At 46.2% G+C, this 14,638-nt stretch overlaps 1 protein-coding gene across 1 annotated transcript; it reads left to right on the top strand.

The window, feature by feature from the left end:
* Positions 1–7,317: 7,317 nt before the first annotated feature.
* Positions 7,318–7,578, top strand: LOC311595397 (small nuclear ribonucleoprotein F-like; the record flags this gene model as incomplete). The annotated part of the gene is made up of 1 exon (XM_084778049.1): positions 7,318–7,578. The coding sequence occupies one exon, from the start codon at positions 7,318–7,320 to the stop codon at positions 7,576–7,578; it is 261 nt and encodes an 86-aa protein (XP_084634175.1).
* Between the last annotated feature and the right edge of the window lie 7,060 nt (positions 7,579–14,638).

The following is a 14,638-nucleotide window of genomic DNA, read 5'->3' as shown; positions in this document are numbered from 1 at the left end:
GAGCCACAACCTCATAGGAAATAGACTTTCCCTGCCCTAGAGGCCATCAACTGTTCGTAGCGCTTCAGTTGGGTAGGGGCTCGTGAACCGCCCACTTTCATAGCATCTGGTTTGAGCTCGTGCCGATATTGCACAAGAAAATACAGCAGCCGTGAGTGCAGCCGTGCTGTCAGGCCCAGAAGACCCTGTTTCATTCTTGTCCTCCCCCTTGCACATCCTCCTCCAAAGTGGTTCCTGAGCCTCAGGGGTTGGAGACGTGGGGGAGGGGTGGTAGAGATTTCCTGTTTGTGGCTGAGCCCTTCACAATCACTTCCTCTCTGTGCTTTGACCACGGTGAGTTTCTCTGGTAACCACCTTCTGTGCACACACAGACACACACACACAGACACACACACACACACACACACACACACACACACACACACACACACACCCCTTCTCTGACGAGGTCCGGGAGCTGCAGTACTCCCAGTTCAGAATCTCAGCACATTATTAGCTACTGAGAAGACCTTCACAGAGGGACCTCAGCACATACTGAAAAACAGATAGATGGGACAAGACCGCCCTAAGTGTAAGCAACATCAGGAAACTGTGGGAAACATTCACAAGTGAGTCAGAGATGACCAGAGGCTATCGACTTCCTTAAAAACGTCCCTTGGAGGCTTAAAAAACAGAGTTTTTCTGCCAGGAAAATGTACCACAGCCGAGACTCAATCCTGACTCAAAGCTCACTGACTAACCAGCTTTCAGGACAGCTAATGAGGAGTCCCATTGAGCCAGCTTCCCTGCAACACACACACACACACACACACACACACACACACACACACACACACCCGACTAGACATCATTTCCTTTGTCCTCTCACCTTTTCAGGAAGGAAATCCCTGTGGTGGGTGTCTGGAGAGTTACAAAGTTGAGCTGAGAGATCTCTTTATACCTCCCCTTCCCCATCTATAAAATGCTGAGGATTAGGACTGAGGATGTAGCTCAGTGGTACAGCAGGTACTGAGCTCTGGGCTTCAACATCAGCACCAGGAACGAGGAGGTGAGAATCAAATGCCTCAATATGGCCTCGTGGGATGGCATATGCCTACCATTCCAGCACTCTGGAGACTGAGGCAGGAGAACCACAATGTCTTGGGCAATGTAGTGACGCCCTATTTCAAACAAAGAAACTAGAATATTTATTCTAAACTATACAAGGTACTAATAACAAAATCTACTATAAAATGGCTGTTCAATCAATGTTGGCAGCCACCACCATCATATACTGAAAGGCTTACCATGATCTTGCTTTAAAAAAAAATGGTATAAAGTGTGGTCATTTTTCTCCATCTATTTATTTACTTTACATCCTGATCGAAGCCTCCCTCCTCTCCTCCCAATCCCCCAACACACACACACACACACACACACACACACACACACACACACACACACACCTCCTCTCTCTTTCTCCTCCGAGAACGGGGAGGTCCCCCATGGGTACTAACCTGCCCTGGCACATTAAGTCACTGCAGGACTAGGCACATCCTCTCCCACTGAGGCCAGACAAGGTTGCCCAGTTAGGGGAACAGGATCCAAAGGCAGGCGTCAGAGTCAGAGAGGGTCCCTGCTCCAGTTGTTGGGGACCTCACATGAAGACCAAGCTGTGTATCTGCTACGTATGTGCAGCAGGCCTAGGAGCAGTCCATGTGTGCTCTTTGGCTGGCGATTTAGATTATGAGCCCCCATGGGCCCAGGTTAGTTGCCAAGGTCTTGCTTTTTGGCCTAACTTCCTTCTCTTGGTCCATCCTACAGCCCTCACACAGCAGCCACACAATATGTCCCATATATAGTGACAAGAGATAAACTGTGTCTCTTAAAAAAAAATCTATATGCTGAAGTCCTACCTGAAGATACTTCAAAATGTGGCCTCATTTAGAAATAGGCTGTTGGAGATAGATAAAGTTGGTAGGGTGGACCCCTAATCTAAAATGGTGTCTGTCGTTAAAAGGAGAAATCTGATCATAAAGGGGGAGAGGGGGAAAAAAAAGACAGGGGCAGGGTGGAGAGAGAGTCTGAAGAGACACTTTTGAAGAGAAAGGCAGAGATCAGAGTGGCAGGTCTATTAAATGTTGTGTACCTGTTTGCTCTGGGTTGGGCATGACCACCGCCATCTTGAATCAGTGCATTGGTGACCACTCATCCTGGATGAACCCTATTGACGTTCTCTCAAGGAGAGAGGGAGGAGGCTCACAAAGTTTACAGAGCTCCTGGCATTCATGAGCCTTCACGCCACCCTTAGGAAAACCTATCATAGCTATAAACAGGGTTAACAGCTGGCTGGGGCAGGACTTGGTGAGACTGTAGCTGTCATTCAGGAAGCCACCCACATTTCTGTTATTAACCTCAGTGAACTTGTGCACACCCAGATGGACATGAGGGTGGGGATCCTGTCTTTGGTATTTTGGCACCCTCTCTGGGGGAGGGTGTTAAGGAGATAGATGTTTCTTTCCATTTCCCTTAGGGAAGTCAGACAGGCTCTTCCTGGCAGCCTGTGTCAGGACCAGTCTTGCCCACATTGTTTCTCCAACTGTAGCTTCTAGAACTGTGAAATGACAATGTCCCTTAGTTAAGTCCCCAGCTGTGGTACTTTAAAACATTGACCTAGGAAATGAACCCACTGGCACATGGCTTGGCTTTTCTTAGCTCTGTGTTCTGACAGGTCTGTGTTTCAAATGCCTATTCAGCTGTTTGAGCTATCTCCAGTCAGAACGAAGTGACTCAGCGATGGGGTGGCCCTGAGACAAGGAAAGAGAGAAAGAAAACTGGTGTGGTGATGTGGCACTTGGGCGACCGAGGCAGGTGAATCACCATGAGTTCAAGGTGTAATGAGTTCTACGACACTCAGGACAACAAAGTAAAATCCTGTCTCAAACACCCAACCTCCCCCATTCTCGTTGCTGTCTGTATGTGCCCTTGATAAAATGGCTCTCACCACATTTTTCAGCTATCCTTGTCTACTCACTAGAGTATATTGTATTTCTTATATTTAAAATATATTTCTATTATACAAGTTATAAAGCAGAACCCAATTTTCAAAGTTTATTTATTTATTTATTTATTTATTTGTGTGTGTGTGTGTTCGCATGTGCATGTGTGTGCATGTGTGTGTGCATGTGCGCACGCATGTGTGTTTGTACACGCAGGCACCTATATGTTTGCAGTGGATGCCGGAAGTCAGTGCCAGGTAGCTTCCATGTTTTCCTCTATTGTTCTTCAGCTTATAGTGTATGGGTGCCTAGAGAAGCTTTAAAAGGTCATAAAAGGGGGGGGGGGGGCTGGAGAGATGACTCAGCGGTTAAGAGCACCGCCTACTCTTCCAAAGGTCCTGAGTTCAATTCCCAGCAACCACATGGTGGCTCACAACCATCTATAATGTAACCTGGTGCCCTCTTCTGGCCTGCAGGTAAACAAGCAGACAACACTGTATACATAATAATAAAATAAATCTTTTTTTTTTAAAGTCATAAGATCCCTTAAAACTGGAGCTACAGGAGGTTTTGAGCCACTTGGCATGGATGCTGGGAACTGAATATGGTCTGTAAACCACTGAGCCATCTCCAGGCCCAACACAGCTCCCTCTCTCCCTCTCTCTCTCTCCCTCTCTCTCTCTATGTTTTTATTTATTTATTACATCCGAGTCATAGCCCCCTCCCTCCTAGTCCCACCTTCCCTCCCACACTTTCCACCCCTATTCCTCAGAAAAGGGGAGCCCCTCTACCCACCTACCCCACCTCACCAAGTCAAGTGACATCAGGACTGAGCATGTCCTCTTCCCCTGTAGCCTGGCAACGCAGTCCTTACCTTAAGCCGTCAAGGAGCCTGGGCAGTACTAGCTGGATGCCCCCCCCACCTCACTACCCCACCCCCTCCCCACCTGCTGACAATCATCAGCTGTGTGGCAGACAGGCTCTGATGACTCCGCCCTTGGCCCTGCCCACCTCAGTTCTCTCTGGGTTCCTACTAGACTGGACACTGAGTTGTTCTTCGCTAACTGGCTTCTTCTCTGCCTCTGCCCCCACTGATGCTCTCTGTTCCTGCTTTCCTCCTTCCTCTCCAGGGTGCCCCTCACACGTATTCTGTAGCAAGTAATTACCCCAGGTACTCATCAAAACCATGGTGAGGTCAGTATGGATGGACATACTTCTCTGTTTTACATAAGTGAAGACTGGACCTTAAAAAATAAATAAGTTTTCCAGCAGGTGATGAGCAAACCCAAGTTTGTTGTGAACAAATTCTGCTTCAAAAAATGTTTTTTTTTTTTTAATTAACAACTTTTAGAACTCAGGGCTGACAAGGTGGCTTGAAGGTTCAAGGCACTTAGCTGTTAAGGCTGACAGCCTAGTTCAATTCTTGGCAACCACATGTTGAGAGGCGAGAACTGGCTTTTTTTTTTTAACATGTGTAGGTTTCATTCTGTGTGTATGTCTGTGCACCATGTATGTACTTGCCCCCACAGAGAACAGAAAGGTAACCCCTGGAACTAAAGTTCTAGACAGCTGTGGACCACCATGTGGGTGTTAGGAATCGAACCTAGGTCCTCTGGAAGAACAGCCAGTGCTCTTCACCACTGAGACATTTCTCCAGCCATGAGCACCGACTTGTTCTCCCCACAGATTGTCCCAGGGTACCCCAGACCCATCGCAGCCACACCTCTATTCCTGCCTGGGGCTGGGGAACTGTTTGAGCCTCATCTCCCTGGCCTTTGGAGAGACATAGATTGTGTCAGGCTGTCCAGCTGTGGCTTTCTCCCTGCACGTGTTTGTACATGGTCTTCTTCGGTCAATCTGCCTGTTCACAGCTCATTTCAGGGACCATCTGGAGGGTAGAGGCTAGCCTTTTCTTTTGCTACTGCAGGTGTTGCAAACAAATGACAAGGCCCATATTTAAGCATACAGCTTGGTCAAGGGTAGCTAACGTACAGCCACCACCATTCAACAGAGTAATCCCCTCGCCAGAGCTTGCTGGTGCCTCTTTCATAGGTGATCCCTTGTCCAGACCAGTGACGAGCTTTCTTTTCTTTTTTTTTTTTTTAAATATTTAGTTATTATTTGTTCAGTATTATTCTGTCCATATGCGTGTCTCCACTCCAGAAGAGGACACCAGATCCCATTATAGATGGTTGTGAGGCACCATGAGGTTGCTGGGAATTGAACTCAGGACCTTTGAAAGAACAGACAGTGCTCTTAACCTCTGAGCCATCTCTCCAGCCCAGAGCTTTCGTATTAGTACAGGAAATTCGTGAAGTGTGTAGTCTTGCCTTCTCCATTTCACTTCTTTCAACTTAGTGTCTGTGAAATGCATCTCTGTTGTCATGCGTGTTAATATTTTATTCCATTTCATTGCTAAGCCATAGTCCATACTTACAGTAAACTCCAGTTGTTCGTCTCTCCTTGAATTCATGGCTGTTGTGTTGCTTGCAGTTTGGGACCACTATGAGTAATGCTATTATAAATATTCATGTGCTTATCTTTGCGTGAGCATACCTTGATATTTCTCTTGAGTAAGTACCAAGGGGTGGAACTGCAGGTCAATTGCAAGGTCACATATTTAACCTGAGTCTGCCTTTACAAGAAGCTGCTGTACTATTTTAGCAGCTATTTATTTCTGTTTGCTCAGTATGCTCATCTTTCATTTCCTTTTCTTATCTGATTACATTGGCTAGGACACTCAGTACAATGTTCTGTAGGAGTGTTCTTGATTTTAGATAAATGACATTGGCAGGGTTGGGAGTGTAGCTTGGTGGTAGAGGCACGCTGGGCATGTGCAAGGTCCTGGTTGCCGAGCAACTACAGGGATGGGATCCACAACTGCTTTATAGGTGTTTGAAAATGTACATGCTCATAGGAGGAAAAAGGTCCTTTCTTTCTTTCTTTCTTCTTTCTTTCTTTCCTTCTTTCTTTCTTCTTGGCCTTCCTTCTTTCCACTGCAAACATTTTGCTTTTTTTTTTTTATTTTACTATTGAGAAAGGACCTGGCTATGCTCCCCAGGCTTCCTCCAACTCCTGGGCTCAAGTGATCCTTAAGAGAGATCGCTCTCTCTCCTTCCTGCTCACCTCCTGCGCCACTTCTGCTTCCATGCTACCTCACTTTGAGCTATTGAACGACACACTGGGGTGATAATTGCATAGACAATAGTGTTTGCTGATGGCTTTGGCTAATTGTTCTATCACCTGCCAGGAGGTAGCTACCGAACACACTGGCAGCAATTTTAACATTGCTTATGTCTTTCATTCTGTTGTGTTTTGCTTCTGTGTCTGAAAGTTCCTCAAAGCATACACAAATATATTTTTCCTGATTTATTAACCATCTTATCAGTATTATTGTTATCACACTTTGGCTTTTTAGGTCTATTTTATCTGCTAGTTATATGGCTATTCTGGCTTTCTTATGCTGACTGCTGGCATGGTAGACAGGGTCTTGCTTTTCTCTTTGTGTATTTTATAGTTAAGGGGAAGTCTTCTGTAGAGAGCTCAGTAAAGATTTGTGTGTTCCTCCTGTGAGACCGTGAACCAGATGCTTGATCTTTGTTTCTTGGCTCTTGTGATATTCAGTCTTCATGATCAGCCTGACAAGATTTGGGATCGTTGTGGGAACTCACCTCTGAGCAGATCTGAGGACATCTCCACCTCAGAGTGGGAGGCCCTGTTCCATAAACTGAGGTATGGCGCTCTCGCTCTCGCCCTCTCCCTCTCTCTCTCCCTCTCTCTCTCTCTCCCTCTCCCTCTCCTCTCCCTCTCCCTCTCCCCCCCCTCTCTCTCTCTCTCCCTCTCCCCCCCCTCTCTCTCTCTCTCCCTCTCCCTCCCTCTCTCTCTCTCTCTCTCTCTCTCTCTCTCTCTCTCTCTCTCTCTCTCCTCTCCTCTCCCTCTCCCTCTCCCCCTCTCTCTCTCTCAACAGCATCAAAAGTCAATGATAAAATCAGCTGTGCCTATGTAGTAAAACTTCCATAGGCATTCAAAGATGTGAGGTGTGGGGAGTGTTTGCATAGCTGAATGCATAGGTACCTGAAGGACAGGGGTGGGGTAGGGGGTGCGGGGGTGGAGGGTGGGGGTTGTGCCCTTGGAGTGGGGATGGAAGCTGTGCAGCCTTCCCACATGCCTTGCTCCTCCCTCTGGCTATTTATCTGTACACTTTTAAAAACCCTTTGTAAGGTGGCCATTTCTCTCCTAGCATTGGTCCATTCTGGTTAGTGGCAGCTGCTCCAGTCAAGAGGGGCCAGGAGCAGCCAGGTCAGTGGCTAGTGGGATGCAGCGCTCACAGGTGTTCGTGATGACTTTACCCCTCAGTCCCAAGCCTTTGCTCAATGGACTGACAGGAAGGACAGTGATGGTGAAATTTGAGTGGGGAATGGAGTCCAAGGGCTACCTGGTCTCTGTGGACAGCTACATGAACATGCAGTTTGTGAATACAGAAGAATACATAGATGGGACATTGTCTGGGAGTCTGGGTGAAGTTCTGATAAGGTGTAATAATGTCCTTTATATCAGAGCCATTGAAGAAGAGGAGGAAAATGGGGAAATGAGAGAATAGCATCTTTGGGGGATATATATATATATATATATATATATATATATATATATATATATATATAATAAAGTTTTTTCAACTTGAAAAAAAAGCCTTTATAATAAATCAACAAATGTACATATGTGTTTCCCAAGTTCTGTGAGCTGACCTAGCAAATGAATGAAACCTGAGGAGAAGTTGATAGAAATCCCAATTTGCAGCTAGCTGGTCAGAGTGCAGGTGATGTCAATCAACCCAAAGTCAGAAACTGTCCAAAGTAAAAAGACTTTCCTGGAGGCGGTGAGTCTTAGGAATGTCAGCTTGTGAGAGTCAAGGTCATGTGGTGCTCCAAAGAGTCAGTTTCCCAGCTGGCTGTGGTGACGCACCCAGTGCTGGAGGAGACAGAGGCAGGCGGTTCGCTGTGAGTTTGAGGCCAGCTTGTCTCCAGAGTGAGTTCTAGGAAAGCCAAGGCTACACAAAGAAACCTTTTCTTGAAAAAACAAAGGGGGGGGGGTCAGTTTCCCAAAGTCGGCAGCAAAAGTGGGGGCTTCTGGGGGTCTGTTGGATGTTGAGAAGGAACAGGCCAGGCAAGCAACAGAAGAGGAAATAATGTCTACACAAGATGAAGTGTCCGTAAAACAGAGGTCTAAGGGCGACTCAATGTGCATCGAAACGTTTCAGGCACGTCATTGCTGTGGATCCCAGTTGCCTGCAGCCAAAAGCTAGAGGCAGTAAAACTCTACTCCCGCAACAGTGGGAATCTCCCAGGCCCCATCGGGAAAGCTCTTTCAGTGTTATTTCCACTGTAAATTTTCTTTTCTTTTCACAGTGGGAACCTATTAAGTGTAAATGGTGTCTGAAGTAGGAGAGTTTTATGGGACTGGATCTGACACTGTCCTTGCTAGTGTCACAACTGACCTGAATCACAAGATATTGAGCTGGTGTGCACTGAAGAATTTCCCTTAAAACATGAGCTGGTAGGAAGAAAATCCACAGACATCTTGGTGACCGTAGGATAATGTGATTCGGGAGTAAAATAAGAAAGACAATAGTGGTTTTCTTCTATCTCTTCTCTGCCTTTTGACTAGAGTGCTTAGTCCGCTAGTATTTAACATATATATGTTAATATATTTAAAAAGGTTAGATTTATATGCTAATATATTTACATATATTATGTAATATGTGTTAATATAAAACATGGGTATATGTGTGTGTGTGGTTAGGTTTGTGTGTGTTTGTGTTTTTTTTTTTCTTCTATTCTTTATTCCTCTCCTCTTGCATTTCACCCACTTTGGAGGGAGTGAAATAGTCTACCTTTATCAACAGAGAGCATTCCAGACCCACAGTGGATGCTGAAAAGCTCAAAGAGTACTGAGCCCTAAAACTTAGTGCCTTTTCCATCTTGACAAAACTACAGTCCCTGTAGCTGCAACTTGCAGTCTGAGGCATGACAGCAAGCGCAGCACAGGTATGGCCTCCTGGCTGAAGAAGATTCATTCTTAACACAGATTTAGCAATCTTAATGTATTTTTTAAAGGTCTGTGTGTGTCTCTATGTGTGTGTGTGTGTGTGTGTGTGTGTGTGTGTCTGTGTATATGTGTGTGTGTCTGTGTGTGTCTGAGTATGTATGTGTCTGTGTGTCTGTCTGGGTATGTCTGTGTGTGTCTGTGTCTGTGTGTCTGTGTGTGTGTGTCTGTGTGTGTGTGTGTCTGTGTCTGTGTGTATGTGTGTGTGTCTGTGTATGGCTGTGTGTGTCTGTGCATGTGTGTCTCTGTGTGTGTCTGTATCTGTGTGTCTGTGTGTGTGTGTGTGTGTGTGTGTGTGTGTGTGTGTGTGTGTGTGTGTAGGTATCCTCAGAGGTCAGAAGAGCACTGAATCCCTGGAGCTGGATTCAGGTGCTCATGAGCCACCTGGAAAAACAGCAAGTACTCTTAATCTGAGCCTCTCTCCAGCATGTAATGTACATTTTTAACAGTTTCTTTGTTAGGTCTTTTCACATAAAGAAAGGGACTTACTACTTCCTCTTGACTTATCTGAACTGCCAGTGTCACTATTCTGTTCCTGGTCGCCACTGTTATCTGAGCACAAGCACAGGACGCCGAGCCAGCTGGTCTAGTAACTGAAGTCTAGATGACTAACGTGTGGGTGGGGTACCCAGCTTGGCCTTGCAGACCAAGGGATTGTTCAAGACCCAGGCAGGACAGAGCAGGACCCATCACAGGACTCAGAACAGGCCAGTGTGCTATTTAAACTTTTGGATTGTTTCTGGAACTTTCAGCAAGGGGAGACTATTGCTTATGGTTTCATTTTCTGTAGCAGACTTTAGCTATAATTCTTTCCTTCACCTTTCAGTGCTGCCCTACGAATTCATATAGGTAAATAAGTAGATAGATGACAGGTAAATTATTGATAGATGAGAGATAGATAGATAATAGTTATCCTTAACTTTTTATATTTTCTTGCAATTAATATATATTATTTTCCATAAAATGTGGACAGCTTGGGCTGGAGACAAATCTAAGACATTAAGGTTTCTTGCTCTGTCATGTTGACCAGAGTTCAGATTCTAACACCCACAACAGCCAGCTCACACAAACCTGGAATTTCAGCTCCAAGGCCCCCTACATAGGCACCTATACATACACAAGTATACACCCTCACACAGACACAAACATAAATAAAAGAAAATGTGGAACTCTTAAGACTATCAACATGCATATTTCTTCTCTGCCATTTATAATTATTACATGTTTACATCTCTCTATATTTTATTTTATTTTTTTACAAAACTATAACCTTCATTTGGGGTCAAAATAAGTTTAATCCCAGCATTCAATGAGTTTGAGTCCAGCCTGGTCTACAAAGTGAATTCTAGGACAGCCAGGGCTACACAGAGAAACCCTGTCTTGAAAAAATTTCTTATGAAGAACTATTTTTAAAAATCATAATTTTCCCTAAGAGCTATGAAGATCTTACTCATTGGTCATGACTTTTCGATAGCCCCTCCTCCAAGCCCATTAAACTAGAATCCACAGATGAATAAATCCTTTTGTGCAGTCAGAACTCTAAGGATCCAGTCACTCCCAACACACACACTGTGATCGTTCAGCCAGGAGCCTGAACTGGGGGCAGTGAGACGGCTCAGCAGGTACAGGTGCTTGCCACCAAGCCTGGCAACGTGAGGTGGCGGCCCTAACCCTAAAAAATGGACTTCTGAAAGTTGCCCTCTGACCTCCACCTGTGCAAACACAATAAATAAGTAAATAAATAAACCTCATTTAAAAATAATATCGATTGTTGTAAAATAGTAGAGTACACCTGGATCTTCCTCTGGTACCCACCTCTGGGTCGTCATCATCATCACCATCATCATCACCATCATCATCATCACCATCATCATCATCACCATCATCACCATCATCACCATCATCATCTAGTCGTCTGTCTTCTGTCCTCCTCTGGGAGGCCCACAGCAACCCCCTGAGCCAGAGCTCTCACACGTGACTGCCACTCCTGTCACCGGTCATCTGATGAGTGGGACACTCACAGTCATGATTATGTTGATTACACACAAAGATACTAAAATGCTTGCTCCCACCCTTGGGGGGAGAGGGCTGCTCTCCAAAGCTCACGTCCCATTAAATGCAAGTGACAAACATCAGCTTCTTCCTTGGACTCGAAGTCAGAGGAATGAGGGGGGGGAGGCAGGAGCAATGGTGAACACCTGCTATGTAATCCCAGTGACCAGTGTTGGGGGTGTGGCCTTCAGAAAGCAGTTGAGTCAGAAGGGCTTCGCTCTCAGGAATGGGATGATGTGTCCCTCTTTGTCCTCTTCCTTCTGCCATGTGAGAACGAAGCCCCTGACCTCCAGAGGATGCCACCATCTTGGGAGCAGACAGCTGCCCTCCCCTGACACCTGTGCCTTGATCTCAGCCTTCCCAATAAACTTGTTCTTCATGAACTACCCCGACTTGTGTATCAGATTACAGAAGCATAGAACAAACATGTTAAAAACCTAAGAATCTCAAAGAGAAAGACCAGTTCCACAGTTCTCCAATTAAAGCAAGCTTTATTTAATACCTGTCAGGAAGATGGACACTGGCCAGGTCCACACCCAGAGATTCCCAGAAAAAGAACCCACATTTACGTCAGCGAGGTGCTCTTAAAAGCAACACGCGCGCGCACACACACACACACACACACACACACACACACACACACACACCCCTATGGTACTTCCTACCTTCACCCAATCAATCAGGGGTAAGCCTGTATCATGATGTACTTCCTGCTTACCTATCTCCTGCCTACATGGGATCCAGCACATCCGGGGCAGTTGGATTAATCAAATTTGTATAGAGAAGTAGAAATGAGGCTTATTATATGAACAACAACCTCCGGCATCTCAGGAAGCACGTGTCCTTAGGCAAGTGGGGCTGACAGGTTAGCTTTAGCCTCTACAGAGGCTCTGCTTGCTCCCTCAGCTGACTCTGTCTATCACGTGGGTTATCAGGTTAGAGTCAACCGTCACGTAAAGGTTTGCACAGGCATCAGCTGATCGTCCCAGAAGACAGATCTCACCTACATTATCCAAATGTACCAACCTGGGGAGTGGGGGAGCAGGAGGCAGAGCTGCACCCCTCACTTTGTGCGATGAAGTTCCCAGAAGAAAAGCCTCACCTGTGCCAAAAATTCTACAAGGCTGTCTAGAATGGTCATGATTATGGAGCTTTGGAAGCTGCAGAGATTTTCCCACATTGCAATACCTCTCTACATACTGTTTCCACAAAAATATTTGAGAAAAAAAAAAACGATTTATGACTTTCATTCTCTAATTACAAAAGCCTCTAATTATAAAAACTGTTGTTGCCATATTGAAATGTGGTGTTTGGGATAACCTGTATGTGTGTTTCTAGGATGTGGCCACTCATATTTGGCTCCAGAATAAAATCTTCTCTTATTCCCTTTGAGGTAAGAGCTGTGCTTTTTGTAGGCTGGGAGAGATGGTGAATGTCTTTACTTCTAGCACTCAGGAGGCAGAGACAGGCAGATGTCTAAGTTCAAGGCTAGCCTGGGCTACAAAATGAGTCCCGTGACAGCCAGGACTACACAGAGAAAACCTGTTGAGGGAGGGGGAAGAGAGGAGAGGTGTACATTTGTAGTGGCTTGCTTCAGGCTGCCAGGGCAATAAGAAGAGAGCCCAGCTCTGTATAAGGCACCACTTTCTCTCCATGCATCTGAGCTATTTAGTCTCTAGACAGTCCCTGGAATTTATTTTGGTCACCTCAAAGTCCATTTCTCCAGGACTTAGCACCAAGTCCTGTGGTCTCAGTGGTCCCACACTGGCATGGTTCTTGGTGGTGATAACTGATACCCATCCTTATACTGAAGACTGAGACTCCCTCTCCCAACATGTACTTAGCTCTTATCAAAAGTATCTTTCTCTTTCAGGGTGGGGGGTGTCACCAGCACCCCCTATTCCTAGGTCTCTGAGGGCCTCAGTTATTCTCCAGCAAAGATAAGATGCGTTGGCATAGATCCAATGCCTCTCCCACGCCACTCACTGGTCCAGCCCCTGGGCCATGTTGTCCTTTTATGTCCCCAGCAGTTGTGAAAGGCTGATGCAATCTCCCGGTATTCCGGTGAAAGGCCACATGCTCCTTTGGTTCAGAAACCAGGACCTTTCTCAAAGTCACCTAGCTGAGAATCAGGAAGAGGGCAATTTTGAAGTCTGCTCAGTCCAACCTGAGAGCTTTGTTGTCACCAAGTCCCCAGGCCTCCCGGAAACTGGAGCACAGCTCCAGACCACAGCTGAGCCTGGGTCCCAGCTTTCCTGCCACTTTGTGACCCTCTCTCTCTCTCTCCCTCGCTCCCTTCTTTCCTTCTCTCCTTTTTTTCTCTTCCTTTCTCCCTCCCCTCCCTATTTCTAGCCATTCTGCCTAGAGCCTCATATACCCCAGACCTCACACTCATAAGGTAGCCAAGGTGAGAGCCAAGGTCACTCATAGGTGACCTTGAACTCCTGATCCTCCTGCCTCCACATCCAGCTTAGAAGGTTCTGGAGCTTCAGCCCAGGACTTTGTTGGGGGTGGGCAAGCACTCTACCAACTGAACTATAGCCCCAGCCCTCCTCTTTCTCTGATGCCTAGGGCTGACCACAGGGCCTTCAACACGCTGAGTGTACTAGGCTACAGAGTCCCAGCCCCACTGAGGGACTTACCAGACCTGCCCACCACTGTCAGTGCCATGGCTCCACCATCTCCCCTCTCTGGAGGGCCCCTCACTTACACACCAGCGTGCCAGCCTGCCTCTGAAGAGAAACAGATTCTGGGGGTCACATTTGAGCTTACAGACCACTTGGCCACTGTGGTGTGACCTGGCCCACGTTTCTCTGAGCCTCCATTTTCTTCTGTACAAAATGCAGTGTGGTGGATCTACCCCTTAGAAGCTTCCAGGAAAAAGTTTCCTTCTCTGCCTAGAAGTCTGGTCTCATCGTTTAAAATCTCTTTGTTTTAAAGCAAAGTTTAAAAGCAACTAAACTGCGGTGGCACTCACGGTGGCTGCTGCAGATGATGGCACTGTAGAAATCTGCATTGTACACAAAATAGGATGTAACAATGTCACTGGGCATTTATCAAAAACGCAGCCGTTAGGCAACAAAGGCTCTGGAAATCAGGGCTGCACTTAGAGGCATCTCCCAACAATGCCTCCTCTCAGGAGGGGCCCCAAGACCACTGCTGACAATTTCCTTCAGGCCTCATCAATGTTTTTCGTTGTTTAAAGACACACATTAATTTAGAGTCCCCTCCCATTCTCTCCGTAAATTACAGCATTCAGAAGAAGTGGCAGCTGCTGTAATTAAGACACAGTTAATTGCCCGTCTCCTTAATTGCAATGATAGGATTTTGACAGTTTGGTAAATAAGAATTGTTTGGTTTCCTCTGGCAACTTCAGCCCCAGCCGGCTCTCCCCTGCCAGTGCACAGCCACCCAGCTCTGGGACAAAGGGATGCAGTCCAGCCCAAGAGAATCGGATGGTTGGCATATTGTTTCACCTCCAGTCTCCTTTCTCCACCAGAGCCTAC

This window comes from Acomys minous (assembly GCF_964271855.1).
Source record: "Acomys minous genome assembly, chromosome: 1".
Lineage (NCBI taxonomy): Eukaryota > Metazoa > Chordata > Mammalia > Rodentia > Muridae > Acomys > Acomys minous.
The sequence above is the reverse complement of the archived record's forward strand: the minus strand, read 5'-3'. Positions and strand labels throughout refer to the sequence as shown.